Source organism: Stegodyphus dumicola, chromosome 3, assembly GCF_044657685.1.
Source record: "Stegodyphus dumicola isolate Sdum_Otavi_A_Nest chromosome 3, ASM4465768v1".
NCBI classification, from domain to species: domain Eukaryota; kingdom Metazoa; phylum Arthropoda; class Arachnida; order Araneae; family Eresidae; genus Stegodyphus; species Stegodyphus dumicola.
This window is the reverse complement of record NC_140770.1, coordinates 45,666,603-45,687,863: the sequence shown is the minus strand read 5'-3', so window position 1 is coordinate 45,687,863 and position 21,261 is coordinate 45,666,603. Positions and strand designations below refer to the sequence as shown.

Here is a 21,261-nt window from a genome sequence, read left to right as displayed (position 1 = left end):
GCCTATACGGAGCTTTTCAGTTTGTAAATATATGCGAGTGAAGTCTGATTTTCGATATGGAACTGACTGCCTATACGGAGCTTTTCAGTTTGTAAATATATGCACAATTTTAATTTCTCTGATAAATACGAATCCGTTTCTGTGTGAAGCTGACCTATCAGTAGCAGATAAACTCCTCAAATACTTTTAGGAGGACTTTAACGCAAATATCTAATTCATTGCTAAGTTTGTGTTTTCTAATAATAACCTGCTTTCATCTAAGACGCATACGATAACTTCCAGAAGTTTTTTTTTAAGACTTAGCAGCATAGATTTTTAAATATATCAAGATTTATGCTGTTGAGAAAATATGGCTCTATGGATATTACTTTCATGCGCACTGCCGAGCAGTCTGAAGTTGCCTTAGAGGGAAAGCTGGTCATTATCTTACCAACCGGGCGGAAAGGCAGTTGGCCTGCAGGTAGTTGAAATGGGGCGGCTAATCACCAACGAAGGGTGACTGACGTTCGAAGGGCAATTGCCCGAACCCGGGCCACTTTCTCTCTTCTGGTTTCGTTCTTTTCGCTTTTCAGCTTAGCAATACATACCTTGTTTCTTAAGCTGAGTCATTTGAAAATCGTAAATAAAAGAATGAATTAAAATAATGGATTGAATAATATATTGATTATTGTAAATAACAGGTTGCCTACAAAGGATTAATAAAATACATTATATCTTACTTTCAAAAGATGTTAAGATGATTTTAACTCTTATGATAAACTGACAAATAAGAAATCACTCGTTCTGTATTTTTGCTGTTCTTGTTCTTTCTGTATTTTAATTTTTGAAAATTTTCTACTGTGTTTGTTAGCATATCCTTTACGGAATTTTTTCAGATGTTGTTTGCAAATGAAGTAATTTTAAAATTAGTGTATTAAATATAAATCATTGTGGGACATACAGTGCAAGCATTATTATTTCGTGTACATTATAGACCAGTATTTCTTCTCATAAAAAGGAAGACTGCAGCAATATTGCGTTAAAAAATGACTGAGAATTTTCTCCATATGTAAATGATATGGTTTTCTATGTTTAAGGAATTTTTACATCTTAAATTCGATATTATACAAAAATGTATGTTTACATTTCTTTGTTTTGGTGTATAATTTATTACACAGCTGATGCGTATAATAGAAGAAAGTAAATAGAAAGATATTATAAAGTAATCGAAAAGTTAAATTAGATAGGTAATGAAAAAGATAAATCTTTCAAATTACTAAAATGTCATTATACTAGTGTTTTCCTTTAATGAATAAAAGTGTGTATTGTTGTAACCTGTTTCTATGTAAGTGATTTGTCTCTCATTGGTGTTGGAAAAAATGAAATTCCAAAATTTAATAAAAGCGGATTAAATTTATATAATGCATTTCATGGTTGTGATTTATTGTGGTTTAAAATTTGTTCTCCAGAGCACCCTCTCCCTCCCCCCAAAAGCGTATTGTTTTCTATTCATACTAGCAGTAAAAATTAACAGTTGGAGTATCTTCCTGTTTCGAAAGTGCAGTTCTGTATGACAAATTTTGAATAAATCTTTTGAAATGATATAAATTTACTTTGCGTTTAGAAGCTAAGTATTCAAAGTTATTTTGAAAGTTGTTACTACGATGGAATTTATATTTTCATTTTTAATTATTATTCACTTTGTTGTACATTTTTCATAGTTGCAAGGGATATTCCACATGTAAATGGTGATTTAATTAAACTGTGGGGATAGCATTTTTAAACATGCAGCTTGTATTATATTACAGATGAGAAAGAAAGCCATGGTCGTTGTTGACTTCGAACAAAATCAGATTCTGAAGAATATATAGAGCTTTTATCGCTAATGCTTGAATTTTTAATATAAATATAAAAGTAATGACTAACTGATAAATGATGGAATTCAGCGAAATAAATAAATAAAACGCAATGGCAGTTTATTCCTCTGAATATCGTTTGAATATAGTTCCAGCTGTTTCAAAGTGCTGTTACTGCCAGTCACAGTATTGCTCTGCGAAGATGAAGTGTTTGTTCCACAGAATATTGCATAGAACTCGCAGCTAGTTTATTCATAGTTTTTTTTCATATATAACATAGATGCCGCCTAGCCGGTGTAGTGGTTAGTGACCCTGACTGCCGTAGCGATGAGCCCGGGTCCGAATACCGGAGAAGACACAGCCGTCTAACTGTCCGTCCCTTCATAGGAGGCAACGGTGGCCACCTATTTAGGTGCTTCCAATAATGAAATGGCCACCACTTTCGGCCCTAGCAGTGGCGCAAGGCTAATGGCTATTAAATAAAACGACTGGCCATTTAAAAAAGATAATATTGATACAGTGAAATTGTATCATTCAAAAAGTTAGTATGAAGGGAAAATGTGGATGTTTTCTGAAAAAATCCCAATTAAAAGGCAAGTTAACATGAACAATAATTTAGGTCTTTAAAAATTGAATATTATGACTGTTGTGAATGATATTCTGTAACACTGTATCATGAACTTTATCACTTACTTTTTTCTTAACGTATCAGATATGTTCATTGCTTCTCTATAACAGTGTTCCGTATGAGAAGAATTCAAAATCTTCAGACAAGACATTTTACTGCGTATAAAGTGCCGTACCAGTGTTTGTGGTGAAAGAACAGAAAAGCAAACTGCTGCTTTGTAGAACTGTCCAAGAGCCGATATAATTCGATGGTAGATAGATTTTTTATTTTGGAAAGATGTTCATTGTGTGGATCTGTTATTAAAAATCATATAGAATCCTTCATTGAATACAGTAGCACAATCTGAAATTTAGTAGTCCCGCCCCTCAAAGAAAGCAAAAGGGGGGAAGAAACAAGAAAGAAATGAAGAAGGGGGAAAGTGTTATTGTGATTTTTCAATGTCAGTTTTATAATTAATTTGTTTTATTTTGAAATTAATATGCTTTAATTTTCATTTATCATTTCTTACATGTGCGTTTTATTCTTAAGTGTATGCATTTTTAATGGCATATATTTATGTATAGTATTTTTTCTTATCTGTCATAACAACGTTTTATTATTTGCAGTCATTTGACACAAACAACAACATGGGTTGATCCTCGTAAGAAGTTAAATTCTGGAAGCATTTCAGCTTCAGTGGATATGCAAAACATAAATGATCTTCCAAAAGGCTGGGAAAGAGCCACCACACTCGAAGGAGAAGTTTATTTTATTAACCATATTGATCGTACAACAAGCTGGTTAGATCCTCGAATACGTAAGTGTCTCTCATTTTCTAAATATTTTTAACATAATGTGTTATTTTCTTTATGAAGGAGAAATAAAAATGAACTTGGCAATAAGTGATCAAAGTCATATTATACAAAATGCTTCTACAGATATATTATGGGCTTTAAGCTTGAGTGCGTGAATGTTCATGTATGCATTTTAGAAACCAGTAGTAGGGAGCCTGCTGATGTTCATTTGAGAATGGACTGGATTATTTGACTGCATAAATGTATATAATTTAGTGTAATATTGAAGATCTTAGACTTTCTGCTTAAAGCAAAGGATGCCTTCAGGGAAAACTTTCTGAGAGAAACTTGTTTGTATTTATATTGCATATGAGAAAAACTTCTTGCAGCTAGACCAGAACCCCAGAACTCTAACTCAGGGAAAGCTTAGTGTTATGTCCTTTTATTTGCATAGCCTGTTAGGGCCATTTGAAGGTAAAGAAAAATATTATAAACTTCTGTGTATTTTTTATGCTTAATATTAGAAACTTTTGATTCAGCTGATTTTGAATACATTGTTTAAGAGCTACTTTCTTGTCAAAAAGTTTAGTACATGCATTGAGGTAAAACCATGTATCAGTTGCTAGATAGTCATCTGAGAAGAACAGTTCTTCTGGAATCATTCTTCTGGAATCCAGGTGTCATTGAAACTGTGATCCACTGACATTGAATATGGTAGAAATTATCTTAAAAATAAAATATTTTCAGCCCTTTTTGTGCATATTCTTGTACTAAAAATTTTAAGGGTTTTTTTAATCTTCCATATGATAAGCATTCATAATTAGCATATGATTGACTCATACTATTAAAATGTCTTCAAGCAAGTATGATTTTCTAAAGTCAAATGTACCTGTTATTTAAAAAAAAAACACTTAGAATTGATATGTTAATTTTTCTTTTATAGAGCATACTTTATTGAAGAACTAATTTGTACTGTTTAAAATGAATTTGTAATTAAAAGTATATGTATTTTAAATTTATGAAATTTAATGGCAGTAAAGTAAATTGAATATGACTGTATGTATGTAAAGATGCTTTCTTTTTTCCCCAAACTTAAGGCAAAGCATTTATTAGCTGCTTCACATTTGATCCTGAAAAAATTAAAAAATTCCTAATTCTGTTTAAGAAGAGTAGTACTAGTTATTTTGCTTTTCAGTGTTTATTTTTTTCTTTCTTTTCATCCCCCCTTTTTCTTAAGTGTATGCATTCAACGTAATTTTTTCCCTCTCTCTTCTTTCCTTTTTTTTGGGGGGGGGGGGCATAGTTATTTAAAATGCCATGAAGAAGTTTGTACTAGTGATTATAATTAGCTATTATATAAACTAAAAGTATTAACTAAAAGCGGTTGTGCTAATATTATGCCAAAAAGCTGATTTATAAATGCAGTATACAGTATAAAGGTGTAAAGTCCGAAATCCGAGCGTCCAATTTCCGGAATGATCTAATATCCGGACCTATGGATCACCATCTTGTAAATAAACAAATAAAATGAGATAAATCTAAAATCCCGAAATTTCCGGAATTACCGAAGACTCGAGCCGGTTCCAGGCTTGCACTGTACTAATTTCATTATTTTTTCCCCTGTAAATATAATGATAATGAAGCTTTTGTTATTTTTTGCAGCTGCTCATCTTCAAACACCGCCCACAGTCAGTTGCCCCACTCAGCAGTCTATTTCTGCTTTACAGAACCCTTCTCAGGTAATGGAGTTTAATTTGGACAATTAATGTTATTTATTATTTAAATTTGAAATTTCATCTTCTGTGTTCTGTTACAAAGAATGTTATAGAAAATTTTATTTTGGTTTACACACCCTTTACAATCATAGATATTTTCAAATTAATAATAAATAGTGGATTTTAATACAATATAATTTGTTATAAGTAATAAATTAATGCATTTATTTTACATAGTAGGAAAATATGTAGTGCATGATGGTTTAAGAAATATTGTAACTGAGATGAGATGGCCGCTCTTTTTAAAAAGGCAGCTCGTGAGAGATGGTATATTATAAAAATAAACAAATATTTGTAACAACTGAAAGTGGGCAAAAATGTTTCAGGTTTTAATACAAAATTGGAAATTATAAATTTTAAAATTGGGAAGTTATAAAAGGATAGTGGTTTTTACCATATCTGTGCATATGCATAAATATGTTGTCCTGAAATTTAATTTATTGAGGGAAAAAGAATTGTATTCCATAAAGGATTTGAAATGGTAATGTAGTCCATTACAATGTTTTTATAATAGATCATTGTTTGGTTAAAAAGTTTTATATTATTTTTTAATACTATAAAGGGTATTAAAAATTATATAAGGTTTTTAAAATAAATATAGTAAGGGTAAATTAAATTATATTAAGGTTGAAATATTAAGGGTTTGTATTGAAAACGCATTTTCAGTTTTGTCCTATTTCAATTCATATTTTACATTTGTTATATTTTCAGTACATAGTCATTCAGAATTTTTCTTGTAACTTATTCGTTTTTATCCTTAAATAAATTATTATATTAAGGATTTGTATTCAAAATACATTTTCAGTTTTGTCCTATTTTCAATGCATATTTTACATTTGTTATATTTTCAGTACATAGCCACTCAGAATCTGTCTTGTAACTTATTTGTTTTTATTCCAAAGGTACAGGCTAATAACAGTGTCAATCTTGTAAGACATCTACCAACACAAAGTATAAAACTGCCCCCTTCAATTGCTGCTGCTGTGAGCTCTACTACTGGAAGCTTAAGTAATCAGATGAACATACAACAGAGACAGCAAAACCTTCGTGTACAGAGCTTAGAAATGGAGCGAGAGCAGTTGAGACTCCGACAACAAGAAATTATGCGCCAGGTATTTTTTTTCCAAGTAACATTTTCCCTTTGTATTCAATTATTGCTTACTGCAATGAATTGAGCTTCCCGGCTTTTAATTTATTGGCATTAGAATGTTAATTTAAAATAAGGAGTAACAAGTATTCATGATTTTCTATTTTACCATAGAATTTTATTTTGAGAGGTGGGGGGGGGAGATTTTGAAAAAGAATGGATGCAATGCCAAATTTGTTATTAATTAAATAACCTAATAGTGCTATTTGTTAATAAATATTGAAGGCATGTATTCAAAATAATATAATGAGTTGGCTGGTTTAGTGATGGATGAGAAGCGCAGTACTTTTTCATCTTACCAACATCAATCAAAACATGGATTTTCGTTATTGGTAAAGGTTTTAAGTGTACAAACGAATTATAATTGGTAAAGGTTTTAATTGTACAAACGTGCAGGTTACAAATTAATCCTTTAAAAAAGGATTAATTCGTAACCTGCACGTAGATTTGTAGCAAGTGAAGAACAAAGCTGATTATAGATAGTGTATAATTTTATAATAATTGCAGAATATAGGTGGGTTCTTGTGTAAAATTGTTTAGAAATTAATCAGATTAATTCTTAAATTGAGACTAATTTTCAGCAACAGATTTGTGCATTTTTCATGACTTAATTCAGATCTGTGAGCAGTATTTAGTAAATAGAAACTGTAATGCTAGTCTAAAAATGAAATATGCATAATTTTGGAATTTTGTTTACCTGGATATAATGCATTAAATTCAGTTACATTTCGGAAGCATATGTTTAATGATGAAGATGTGATTATTTTAAATTTTGTTATAAGTGTTATGTAATGACCTAGATATTTAATACAATAATACAAATGCACTATGAAATACTATTTTAATATGCCAACTCCATACAAAGCTTAATTTTGGCTGTTACATATTCTGAAATTATTATCAAATATTAATGAAATATTGAGCAATTTTTATATTTGCAGTTTGTTTTGCTTTATTATTTGCAGTTTGTCTTGCTTAATTAAAACAAAGAAGTTTGATTAAGTTATTATGTTTTATATATTAGTGTCTTTTTCATTTCTTATCATATCATAATTTTCTAGTCTAGTTTAATACATCTGTCAGCTGGTCATATTTTGCACTCATGCAGTTATTTTCTGTTTGCAATATGTCATAAATTGTGACATAAGCATTACTGTATGCTCATTTTTTAACATTGCAAGTAATTGTTTAATCCTATTCTAAATTCTAATTAATTTATCAGCAGGAAATGTTGTTGAGACAAAGTTTAGGAGAAAAGCTGTCTCTTGCAACTTCACCTACAGGCTCTACCCCTGATCTTCCTCCAGTATCCACCAGCCTGGATTCCTTCTTGGAAGGAGGAACAGATTTTCATTCCCGCCAGGAGAGTGCTGATAGTGGTTTGGGACTTGGCACAAATTATAGCCTCCCTCACACCCCTGAAGATTTTCTTAGCAATATGGATGATGTGGATGGTAAGGACTTTATTAAATATTAGTAATTTTGAGATGTAATTGCCCATTAATTTTTTTTTCTTAGTAGTGCAGTGACTTATTCTTTGAGTCTTGGTTCTCTTAGCCGGATCTTCTTTGTCGTAGGGATGCACAGTTATGTAGACAGAAAGGTAGGCAGGCAGTTAGCTGCACAGTTATATGAACAGACTGAAGAATAAATAAATAGGTAAAAAGGTACATAGACCAAAAGATAGTTAGGCGGATATGTTGCTTATGCAGCTAAATAAGAGACACTGTTTGACATTAATTAATTTATTATTTACATCATCTTTCTCATACTAATAGAAATTTCTCATGCATTTTCTTTTTTGCTGTTATCTCTCATACGTTTGTTTTTCCAAATTCAACTTTTTAATTTTATTTTACAGTTGTCAAAACTAAATATGAAATACCATATCTCCAACAAATCCATTTTCCTTTAATTATCCTCCTATTAAATTGGTAAATAACTTATATTTATCCCATGATAAATAACAATTAAATAAGTTGATTTGACAACAAATTTTATAAAATATATAAGTAGACTTATCCTCCAGTTTTTTCCAGTCACTGTGTCACTTCTTCCCACAAGTCTTTTCTCTCTCACAAAGAAAGAAAAAGTTCTTGAAAGAGTTTTCACTTACAGGAAAGTTTACACTGCAATCATTCCTTTTAATTCAAAATCATTGGTAGTATTTCTCTGTGTTTAATAATTGTACTTTTGTTTTAAATATTAGTTAAAAGTTAGTAGTTGGAAATATAGCAAAAGATAGTTAATTTTTTTTTCTTTTGAAATTGAAGAAAGCACTTTCAACATTTATCATATTAAATGTTGAAATATGCTTGGGTTTCTATAAATAGAGAGAATTTTTATTTAAACTTGTCTCAAAAAAAAAAAAAAAAAAAAAAAGAATGTTATGCCTATATTAACACTAATGTAATTTTTAATTTCAAAAACTACATATTTATGTAAAAAGTTAAAATGAAACTGCCATTTGAATATTTTTAAGAAGTACTTAATGCATTCATATTTTTCTGCATTTTGTAATTTTTTTTTAATTAATACAAACTTTGGTACTTCCGTACTTTGACGACTACCTAGATATCTCACCAAAACTGCCGACCCTTGTAGGTTACATAAGTTATTGAGGCCGCTAAAATAAAGAGTATTATTCCACACTTGCTATTACCACACCTTTTTTTGCTACATTTATGCGGATTATTATGTTTGGGTTAAACACGGGAAACATTTTGTGATTATATTTTTTCCAATGGATATCAACATTTTCCAACTTCCTTCAAATGAAGAAGAAGCAATAGAATTCTTCAGAGAGGCTGGAATTTTACCCAAAGAACGCATTTGTAAAAACGGCCATGATATGAAGTTTTATAATTCAGGATTTTATTGGAGATGCAATGTCAAAAATTGTCAACAAAAGTTTGTTTTCCAAACGTGGTATGAAAACAGTCATATTGAATTTTTAAATTAAAATTAAAAGATTTATTTACTTTTGGGCATATGAACAGTCTTCCATTAAATGGTGCAAAAATCAGTTGGATTTATCCAATAAGCCTGTTATTGATTGGAATAATTATATGCTTGAAGGATTTGGGGGATACTTTTTCCCCTTTATAATTAGGCTTTTATTTTTAAAAGAATGTATAAACATAAACCAAGAAACGCCAATGAAGATTTTTATCACAAATGTTGCCAAGGTACGTCATAGTATGTAAGTACCCAAATTTTTATATTTTTTTTAAATTCTACTACAGTCAAAAAACGTTAATTCGGACACCCATATCCGGAATGATCTATAATCCGGACCTCAAAGCTACAAACTTTCTGCGCATGTGTCACGTTGACGCATGAGCAGAAAGGCATTTACGCGTGCGCATAAGACCTTTACGGCTGCGAATATGCGTGTGCGCATGCGCATAATATGTTTACACATGCGCGTTTTATGTATAACGGACGGTATAAGCTAAGCTAAAATTATCTAATTCAGTTAATGTTGCAAATTACATTGTTCCTTAACCTTCGAATTGGATCCGGCTTATTATTTTTTTGCAGACTGTTAGAGCAATTTTATAAATGTAAGCTTGAACTTTTGATTATGTCAAATAGAATTTCCGATATATATTTACTAATATGTAAAGGATCTACAAAGCGAAAGTATGTTTCGAAGTCCATTAAACAGAAAATGGAATTGCTGCAAAAAAATGGATAAATTATCTAATCTTATCTTTATCTTTGATTATAATTATCTTTGATTATCTAATCATTCCGAAATATGTTTATCAATTTCACGCTGCTCTGTGGGAGGGAGGGAAACGACGCGACACGTAATGAATTGGAAGTTGATCTGTCAGCACTATCCTTATCTTCAGCGCACATGCTTTTATTTTATTTGGCTTATAATTCCTTACTAAATGTAGTATTTCTTCTCGATGTACTCCGTCTTTGATATGATTTAAATCAAGTTCCTCGTCATTATAATTCGCTTCCGATAGTGAAGAAAGTGACACAGTGATTATTGAAAACGAAAAAATTTAGATTGACAAATTAGTCTCGACACAGCAATTATAGGACTTGAACAGCGGAACTTTGTAACTAAACAAGAAATTATGTCTGTTTAATAGAATTAAAGAGAAAGTATTATCACATAAAACGAAGCAACTTAAACAACTTACATTGAAAGAAATGTTTAATAAAGTAAACAAATAAATATTAAGCTTTTTTTTTTGTAAATTTGGATACCCTTTAGATCATAATTGTTCTTTATTTCATAAATTACGGTTTCATATTTTTAATTTTGTAATTTCTGCATGCCATCCTACCAGATTTAAACTGATGATCTATAATCCGGAAAAATCGATAATCCGGAATCGCCGAAGTCCTGACGAGTCCGGATTAACGACTTTTGATTGTATAATAAAAAGAGTAAGAATTAATAAAAACAAGTGCTGGCTTTTGACATTTTGATTAATTAAACTTTGTGTGAAGTTCTGTTTTTAATATTGATGATGTCCTTTATTAGGCATTATTTAGGCAACCAATTATGAGCTGAGAAATATCTCTGAAGTTAATAAATACTTTAATTCCTTTAGATGAGACTGAAATTTTAGGCGCTGAATTAGATTTTTATGTAATAGTGCATGCATGATAGATTTGAAGTTTAATATTTTGATGATATTTGAGTTTTTAATGCACTTGAAATAATAAAAAATTAATTTTGTTTTATATTTGAAACTAATATCTTATATAATGAAGTAGGTAACTGTAAAAGTGAATGGATAGTAAAGTGTTGTGCGTAATTTTCACTCATAAGTGACAGAAAAATATGTAGAGAAACTGTTTCCTTCAAAAAATAATTTGGAAGCGACAAAAGTTAAAGATTTTTTCAGAAATCCTAAATACCATTTTGTTAGCGTTGCATGTATATGTGTGTAAACCATTATTGTAATTTAACAAAAAAAATTTCGTGTGTATGTTTATGCATATGAAATTGTGATAGTGCTTGAAATAATACAGAAAACAATGAATAAAATCTGCATTAACACATATAGGAGAAAGACTATTACTCATGTAGAAAAATTGTTATGCATGTCAATACATATAAGGAAAAGATTGTATGTCTCTGAAATGTATGGTGTTAAGTCACTGTCAGTATTTCAATCATTTGATTATTCATCTGTTTGTAATGGATATACTCCTGATAATTGTACGTCATATAATTTTTATTGATAATAATTAATAAATCTTTTTCTGTGTCTTAGATCGCCAAAGTAATGATTTAGGCTTAGACCTTCAAACAAATTTGGACCTTGGTGATGATCATATGGATACTGATGATTTAGTTCCAAGTTTACAAGTAAGTTCTTTTTTTATTATTATTATTACCATTTTTAATGGTTATAAAATTTTTGAAGTAGAAAGGGAAAAGAAAAAGAAATATTTGTACTAAGAGGTTTATGTAATGAATATTTATATTATAAATGGTAGTAAAATAATATTGAATAAGAAAATGGATACAAATTTTCAATTTAGTATTATTTAAACAAATGTAAAATTTTATCAAAAGTGGATTTTATCTAAAAAGTAATATTCACAGAAATGCATTTGAATTTTATTTGTCTTTGTTAAAATTTAATTAAATATTAAAAAAATTCTCTTAAATACTTCAGGTTTTCATTTGAAATGCTTTATCATATTCATTACAAAAAAATCTGCTCAGGCCTGTTAAAATGTTACTAAACTTTTAGTATTAATAAGTTTAAAATTGGTCTGTTTAAAAAAAATTTCAGTACATACCTATGGTATATAAAACTGAGCTTGTTTTGTGTTGCCGAATTTTGTTATGTTTAATTTAGTAACTCTCCCTTATTCAAAATATAAACATGAAATATGAAGAAGAAAGGCACAGAATGACTCAAATTAACAAAGGAATTTCTGAAAAATTTTTAAAAAAACAAAAAACATGCCTCATTTTTAATTTGCTTTAGATAATATCTAATGACCAATTTAGGTATGGCTATAAAAATTTACAGACTGTCATAATTATGTTAAAAATAATGTTTTTAGTAGTTTTAATTTATATATCTTGCTTTTCTATATGTATATGTGTTATATACATCGAATAAAAAAAAATTAAAATTTTGAATTAAGTTTAAATTAATATTAACTAAAATAAATAAATGATAAGTTTAGCTAATAAATGTTGAAAAAGAAATCAAAAAAGCCATTTGAAAATTAAGCAAACTTGCAAGCCTTAATGTGTACAGTCAGTTGCAGAAATTAATGTACTTTAAAATAATATTATTGTGAGCTGTAGATTCATTGATGTCTCTTTAAACAATCACTCCAAAATGAGCAGGGAAAAAATGTATGCTTTATTAGAAATAAATCAATCCACAGCAAAAGTTAGTAGCTGTAAATAGCTCAGGAGAACCAGATATTAAAATAAATGCTCCTTAGCACACAAGAGGTATTCTTAATTCCCAGTATCACTGAAAGGGTAAATTATGAAGTGCAGTTCTGCTGTCTCTTTCTGAACCAGTCTCTCAAACCTGAATAACAGATTACTCTTCTTGGGTCAGAGCTGTTATTTATATGGTGTAGTATGAGTTTCTGGAAGTTTTAGGAAATGGACGTAGGACTTTGAAAATTATGTTTTCCAGAAAGGCACCAGATTGCCAAAAATATTAGCAGGTATTGTCAAAGCCCATATGGAGCATGCAATTATGGGTGTGTTCTGATTGAGAGCTTTTTTAGCAATTTAATGGCTGCCATACAAAAGCCCTGTCAAGAGATTTGGTGTGAGGGAAGAGGGGTGGAAGATATTTGGATCCATTCTATGGGGTGTTTTCTGTCAAAATAGAGAAAAGATTTAAATGTGAGAATGGTTATATTCAGTTTCATTCCATTAGCCAGGCCCACCAGCGGCCGAGCGGTAAAGTCGCTAAACACTGGTAGTTCGGTCTGAGGTTCGAATCCCGCGAACGGGCTGGCTGCATGGGTGTTTTTGTGGTTTTCCCCATGTGTAACGTGTATACGAGCCAGTTTCCCTTATAAAGTCCTCCACGAAGGCATCCCTCCCCTTAGGAGATAGCCCTAGTGTGCTTTGCCATAATTAAATACATCACATCACATTCCATTAGCCATAGCTAAGAGACCTTACTTAAAAATGTGTCCAAAATTGCCTGACACTCCACCTTTCCGTCTGACTGGAAGATATTTTCTGAAAATTTTCATTGAGGGAAAAGATAATAAAGTTAGGAGAAGATATGTTGTGTGCGCTAAAAACAAGGAAAAGCAAAAGAAAACAACTTATTTTGAGTGCAAAATATGCAATGTAGGACTGTGTGTCGATCCTTGTTTTGAATTATTTCACATGCAACAGAATTTTTAAATTGAAATTTAATTACCTACAAGTAATTCTTGCTTATAAATTTCATATTTATAATTTTGTTTTCATGTTTATAGTATTTATTTCTGTGTGTATAGTTATGATTTTAGTATTTTGCCTGTTTTATTTATTTCTACTAATGTGCTATTCTTTATATTAATACACATTTAGAAAAGTACATTAAATACGCAGCTTCTAAAATTAAAGTCATTTATAACAATTTTTTTTTGTAAAATTAGGCTTAACTGCTGAAAATGCGTGGACCACTGGCGCTGATCCATTTCAGCGAGGCTGGTCCCGTGACTGCGCTTTGTTCTCCATGCGCTGGTCCTTGAGGGGTTAACAACACAGCCTGGAAGTCTTAAAAAGGGAAGAGGGAGAAAAAGAAACTTTTGAACATGTCAGAACTATAAATTACTTATAAAAATTTTTTTATCATTTTCCAGCATCATATATATATATATATATATATATACTGAACAGCAATTGAATTAGGGATAGTTGGCATTGTGCAAATTTTGAGCTGTGCCTGGAACTTGCTGCATGAAAGCTGTGTGCTATGTGAAATTTGAGCTGTGCCTGGAACTGACTTGCAAATGACATAAGCAGCAGTTTGACACGATAAGGAGTGCTGCTCATGGTATTAGTAATAGTCAAAAGCAAAATGGGTAAGAATACAGATCTAGGTCATGTTTGATATCATGACCAAATTGTCAGGGCTTGGTGAATGAGTCACTCCATTTCAGAAGTAGTGCAGGCACTCGGATTTTCATGGACCACTTTGTCAAGGGTGTACCATGAGTATGCTGATTCCTGTAAAACCATCCCTGCCAGAATCAGCTGTCACAGACAACATTGTGTGAATGGCCAATGTCATCGTCAGCCAGCCTGTGTTTTAACAGCAGATAGACGGGCCACAGTGCAACAGATCACCTGTCAATTTAAAACTGGTGCTCAGCAACTTGTAAGCTGCCACACCATACAAAATCGTCTCCTCTTGACGGGGTACATGAGTAGTCATTATTCTATGACAGTCCCTCTGCTGACTGTACAAAACATGATGCAGTTATTAGCATGGGCACAGGAACATTGCCAATGGATCATCGAAGTGTGGAAAAATGTTGTCTGTAGTGATTAGTCGAGATGCACTTTACTATACGCCAATGGCAAAATATGTGTATGGCATAACGGCATAAAGTGATGGATTCTTCTTACCAGTAGGGGATTCTTCAAGCTGGTCAAGCTAGTATTCTTGTCTGTTCACATGGACAAGTAGGAACCCTGGTATGCATGATGTGTCTCACAGATAAATGATACTCGGATATCTTTGATGACCATCTGCTCCCGTATTTGTTTTCAAGAGTCCCTTACAGAGATTATCTTTCAGCGAGCAATGCAACGTGCCATCACTCCTGAATTGTATCAGAATGGTTGGATAAACCTTCTACAGACATGCATGTGCTTTCTTGGCCATCAAAATCGCCTGACCTGAATCCAATCAAGCACATCTGGGATGCAATTGAGAGAGGTGTTCGAGGCTTTGACCACCTTCGACATAATCTTGGTGAATTAGCGAAGGTTGTTCAAGAGTTGTGGATGCTTATAGCTTCCTATCTCTTCTAGTGTCTTGTCGAGTCAACACCAAGATGAATCGTAGCCATCATCAAGGCAAAAGGTGGTGCTACGTGCCACTATATCGGTATCCCTAGTTCAATTGCTCTTCAGTGTACACTGGAAATATCTATCATTATTAGGAATTGTCACATTTACCCGTACCTTAGATTTTTGGGTTTAAGTGGTTAATAAATCCAAGTAGCAGTTTTAGGTTCTTTGTTTCAAATCCTGGCAAAGGCATAAACAAATTTTCACATCTTTTGATCTAAAACACCTAGTAGGCTCTATAGCGGTACTCAAATTAAGATGTGGTTGATGTGACCATGGGATGCTATCAATTGAATCTTGTGTTTCTTCCTAATCACCTTATAAGTGGGGAGAATGTAAGGAATTTTTACCTTCCGATGCATGAGTTATCATATAAGTGGTTAGCACACCCAGTTAGCAATTGATAAATACATTGTTCAAATCCCAATGAGGGCAAAAAATATTTTTAGGTTCTATATTGTCAATAAAACATTACACTTGAATGATAAATTAAGAGCATAAGTACTCTTCTATGTAGGCATCATTATAGTTAATCTTTCCACAGGAAGACATAAACTTATCAATATATCAATGTGCAAAAGTCGAAAATTATAGTGATGTCGATATAGCAGATTTAAAAATCACTATAATGTTATAATAAATCCTGGCCACTTTTGTTCAAGATTCAACTGTAAGTTTGAAGTGTATGGTTTGTGTTATCAACAAATCTAGTGATCTAAAGATGGGTTCAGATTTGAGATTTAATTCAGGAGAAGTCATATTGTTAAATTCTGTAATTGTTTTAATTGCTGTGGCTTGTATTTAATTGCCTTTAAAGTCTGCATGCAACAATCCATAAGTATGTCAGTGAGATTCAGTATTGCTCAGATCTTTCATATGCTCTGGAAGTTGGTGAATACATATTAAGTGTGATTAATGTAGCCCAAAATTTAATTATTACATATTTGTACTATTATAAATTTAGATGAAATATTGTGATAAATAGAAGATATATATATGTATACAAACAGTATATATATATATAACTGTAATATACTTTTTGGTTGACTATATTTTTTAAATTAAAGTTTCTTTAAATCTCTTTTTGTAATATTCCACAACTGATTTTTAAACTGTTTTATCTGTCTTTATCTTTCATAGGAAGAACTGAATGCAGATATACTTTCTGATGTGGAAGCTTTGTTAGCAGCCAATAAGGATAGTGTACTGACTTGGCTATGAGATAAAAAATAATTAAAAAAAAAACAAGAAAAACAGTGCATAGTGCATAATATATGAAGAATATAGAGATAGCGATGACATGTGACTGTTTTGTTCATTCGCTAGATGGAGAACTTTTTGAATGAAGAGGATTGTTTTCGGATGCTCTTAGTTGTTGCCCGGTAAAAGTTTTCTTGGCTACTGTACCATTTTCTTTTCTGTTTTAAACTTGGTAGTGGTATAGTGATCAAAACTGTTAATTATTCTAAGTCTTGATGATTATGTTGTAATTATTACTTCTTGATTGCTTCATGTATATTTTAAGTTATCCAAGGAAACTTTTACTAGATATTTAGTCTTCCAAATAAAGGAATAGTAATATGGGAAATTAGATCAAATGTTTGGGATTGTTTTAATTTTTACTTATATTAAATATATTTTTGAATTCGTTAATATTATTTGAATGTTGTTTTAAACACTTATATACTTTATAACTTTATATATTATTTCTTTACATCTTTCATAAGATGAGGAAATTTGTCATGAAAGTACAGGTGTCCCATTTATTCATGTTACATTAAAATATATTAAACTTCTGAGCAAATTTAACTTTTTATGTGTACATAGAATACTAAAATTTATCATAAAATGCATGTTTGGGAAAATTACAAATGAAAAGACAATTGTTAAAATCAATCTGAAACTGCGTTTGAAGTGTATTATTATTTTTTTGTGTGTATAGTTTTGGTATTGTTAAAGGAAAATGTAATTTAGATTTGTACCCAGAAATTTGTAAATGATGACCACCACACTTTTGCCCAGAAATTTAAATCAGGTGCATTATCAAATGGTAAAAGTATGTGTGTAGTACCTCTCTCTGTTTTTTTTTTTTTTTTTTTTTTTTCTTTTTTCTTTCTTCTTTCTGTTTAGAGGCATGAGTATCTTTATTTCTCCTTAGCTAAAATATTTTATCTTCCTTTTCAGCAGTTTGTATTAAAAAAATACATAAAAAAGTATTTAGTTTAAGGGAGGGGATGAATAAAATAAATACATCATGTAATATTGTCTGAAATCAAAATTATGAATATTTTTATGGGGTACCTGTATGAATTCAAATTAACCTGTAAATTTAAGTATAAGGGTAACTTTTTATTAATTCAAACTTTATGCTTCATTTTATGTTGAGTAAAACAAATCGTCTGTTCACAAATAGTTTCTCTACTTTAAAAAAATATTTTAAAGATAAATTTAAAATTAAACTCCTACGTCTCTTTTATTTGGAAGACTAAAAATTGAAAGGTGTTGGAAACAAGCAGTATGACCATTTGCTCACCATCAATAAGCTACATGCTGTATTTCTTCTAAGTTCCATGTTTTCATTTATACAGATTCATCATGGTTTTGTGCTCAAAACTCAGTGCCTTGTCTTTTTTTCATACATGCCACTGCTTTCATCCATCATGCATGTATTTTAGCACAAAAATTCATGTATTTTTGACCTGAATTTTTTAAGCCATATGACATTAAAGGAATCACTTGAAAATTTAATTGAAGTCTGAATGAATTTTTCTCATAAATTTTGTAATGTTATTGACATCAAAATGAATTTAGAATAATATGCTTTGCAATGTATCATGTAAAGATAAATTTTAAAAAATTGTATAAATAATATTTGTGTTAAGGTTATTGTATATTTAATGTTTATCTTCCACTTTGTTTGGAATCCATGAAAAAAAACTTTATGTGCATTTTTTACTAGGAAATTAGTAATTAGAATAAATTGTAATTGTGTGCCAGCTCTTGTTTTACCAAATTTAAATCTTATAAATATTTTAAATTACTAATTATAATAAATGTTTCTTCTAGAAAAACACTACAAAATTTTATCTATGGACTAGTTACCTTTTTTTATTAGCATAAAACTTACATGTTTTTTTGTTTATTTATTTTTAGCTGTATATGTTTTATGGTAATTAAGTATGTTAATCATGCTTATTTCCCAATATTTTGTTTTCATGTGTTTTTATCTAATTCAGATCAAAGACTGGTTACAAATTCAACTACTAATGCATTCTACAAATTCAACTACTAATGCATTCTACAAATTCAACTACTAATGCATTCGAATGGAAAAACAATCAAGTATATAGGAAATTACAAATACAAAATATAAGAACTAATAGGAAATAGACAAAGCAATGTACAGTAAGAAATGTATTGTATATTTCTTTATCATACTTAGTATATTTTGTTAGGCAGGTTCTTAAATAATTGAAACATTCTCTATTAAATTCGTAAAAAATGTCAATATAAAAGAAAAATGAGAGTTGGTACACAAGCTAATTTGGTAATTTAATGATCTGCTACCTTCCTCGGTATGAAAATTTCCATGCACACTTGCACCCTGACAGCACAAGCATCAGCATGTAACTTTCAGTTACATGGAGCAAGGTGCTCATATTAATCAAGAGAGGCATATTAAAAAAATACCCTTTTATTTTCCTTATTATATGTATTATAAATATTTTTTTTATTAATGTAAAAATACCATCAGTAATAAGAAATAATCATGAATGTCTTTTATCAATTTAAAAAAAAATTCCTATGAAATTTTTAAATTAAAATTTTTTATTAAAAAATAAATGCAAACTATGAGATTTCTTACTTTGCAGTGTAAAGACTCTTTTTTTTTTAAATCATAAATGCCTCTCAAAGGGTAAGACTTACTACTTCTTGTTAATCCTGCACTTTTGCACTGTGTGGCCACATGCAAGAAGCATTTGGTTAAGTCTATATTTACACCTTCTGCATGTTTACTAATTATCATCTGGAATGTTCTATTAGTGAACTTTAAAAAATGAATCAAAATTCTGTGTGTTCTCTTTAACATTTCAGATAAGCATTAAATATAGTTCCTTAACTTGTATAAAAGTTGATGGGATAGATTGTTACTGAAAAGCACAGCTTGTGATTTCTGTGCCTTAGTAATTAAGCAATATTGAGTGTGATAATATATTTAAAATCACTAACATTTATAAACCACTTTTATGATGCCTTTTTTTCTATGTAAATTTTTTAAAAAATCGTGTTGAGTGTACTGTTGTAATGTAATTGACAAATCTATTATTGTTTGTGAAAGTTTTTATGTAGTTACTCTTGCATAAGCTATTTAATTCAACAGCTAATTTATATATTGTTCATGATCACAGTGTTTTAGCTGGAGATTACTGAAAATGCCTGAGATATTTAGTGGTTCAGAATGAAATGAATATTTTAAAATTGCTAATATTTAGGTGTGAAAACTCACATGATTAAATCAAAAGCACTATTGATATACAACCCTGTTTCATGTTTTTGCTAAATTTAAAGAAATTTTAATAAATTCTGTTATGTCTGTCCAGTGTAACTAGTTATCATCTTCCTAGTTCATCAGTGGAAAACAGAAGTTTTCATGTACTAAAAAAATGCATGTTATTTACAATAAAAACTGTTCATCAAATTGTCTGGTTTTCTTTTTTTAAAATTTCCTTAAAACTTTCTTTTCGCATTAGACATATGTCTTTAAGCATTGGTTTTTGAGATTAAAGCAAAATTCAGAAAAGTGTATGTTATAGTATATCATTGATCTGTTAAAAGTAATCTCCACATTTTAATTATGACTGTATAAGTACTGTAGAAAGTAAGTAGTATAATAATATAAATCTTTTATCAGGGCGGTGGAGTTGGCAGGAAAAATGACAGACTCCCACTCTGATATACACATGGGTTGCAGCTTATTTTTTCAATATAAAAGAAGTAATAGATGCTATAGGAAAAAAATTGATAGCAAACTATGTATATTAATTAGCATTTATTATGAAATGGAAAAATTGGCATTAGTAATCTCTAAGAAACAGTATAGCTTCGGCAAGATCTTCTTTGATAAAGGACCATAGATCCAATCTGATGAACTTCAGAGCTGAGAAGAGTCTTTCCTCACTGACTTGAATAGGAGGAAGAGCTGTTACTGTTAGAGCTACTTTTAACTTTTCAGGCTAGATTTTTATAAGATCTAAAAGAAGTGACTTGAAAGTGCAATCATATTTCTCTATTTCTTCAAATGCTGTACAGAAATTTTATTTGTATTTTTGCATTTTTATACAGAAATTTTGTTTGTATTTTTTCATTTTTATATCTAAAAGCTCTTGGTTCTTTATTTTCATTTGTTTTGCCTAAGCCTTTTCAATATTATCCAAATATTTTTAAAAATATAATTCATCACTGGAAGAGGATGATAGAGACTCAATTGCAATGTCTGCAGTTTGACTGTCCTGATTTGAATACTCCAATTGTTTTGAAAATAATTTCATTCTTAATGAAAGTTCATAGATGGCTTTCTTTGCCTTTTTAATTTGTTCGTCATCCAACAAAATTTGGTGTTTGGATCTACATATAATGAACCTAGCAAGATCTCATTGCCTAGCAAACTAGTTTCTCTTTTCTTCATTGAAAAACAATTCCTTCTGCAATAAACCCTTCATTTCAGAATGAACAAACATCATATTCTTCCATTCTCGCCTCCCGTTAATTCTTCAGATTGTAGCTTTTTTGTGGCTATATTCAGTATAGAAAGAAGTGATTCCAATTCTGCAAGATCATTCCACAGTCTTTCTTTTAGTGAAGATTAGGGTTATCTACATCTTCTAAAAAAGTTCTTAATTCTAACAACCTCTATATCATTAATACTTCTGCGTCACATTCCGTGATCAATAATTGCTCTTTTTCCTGCTTCCTAAGAATGACATCAATTTTGGTAGTTCTTGCTGCTTACCAAAATTGTAACTAAATGAAGCAGTTTAATCAATATTGGCAAATATCACATTC

At 30.4% G+C, this 21,261-nt stretch overlaps 1 protein-coding gene across 2 annotated transcripts in view; it reads left to right on the top strand.

Moving 5' to 3' along the window:
* The window catches only part of LOC118190952 (WW domain-containing transcription regulator protein 1-like), a 145,754-nt gene extending 125,857 nt beyond the window's left edge, over positions 1-19,897 (top strand). Inside the window, exons 2-7 of one of the 2 annotated variants that reach the window (XM_035361747.2) lie at positions 3,069-3,259; positions 4,899-4,975; positions 5,914-6,123; positions 7,384-7,612; positions 11,408-11,502; positions 16,339-19,897. In XM_035361747.2, coding sequence (XP_035217638.1) covers positions 3,069-3,259; positions 4,899-4,975; positions 5,914-6,123; positions 7,384-7,612; positions 11,408-11,502; positions 16,339-16,419 — 883 coding nt within the window. In that variant the 3' untranslated portion in view covers positions 16,420-19,897. Of the gene's footprint in view, positions 1-3,068; positions 3,260-4,898; positions 4,976-5,913; positions 6,124-7,380; positions 7,613-11,407; positions 11,503-16,338 lie in introns of both variants that reach the window. The other variant, XM_035361746.2, reaches the window with a different exon arrangement.
* The last annotated feature ends 1,364 nt before the right edge of the window (positions 19,898-21,261 follow it).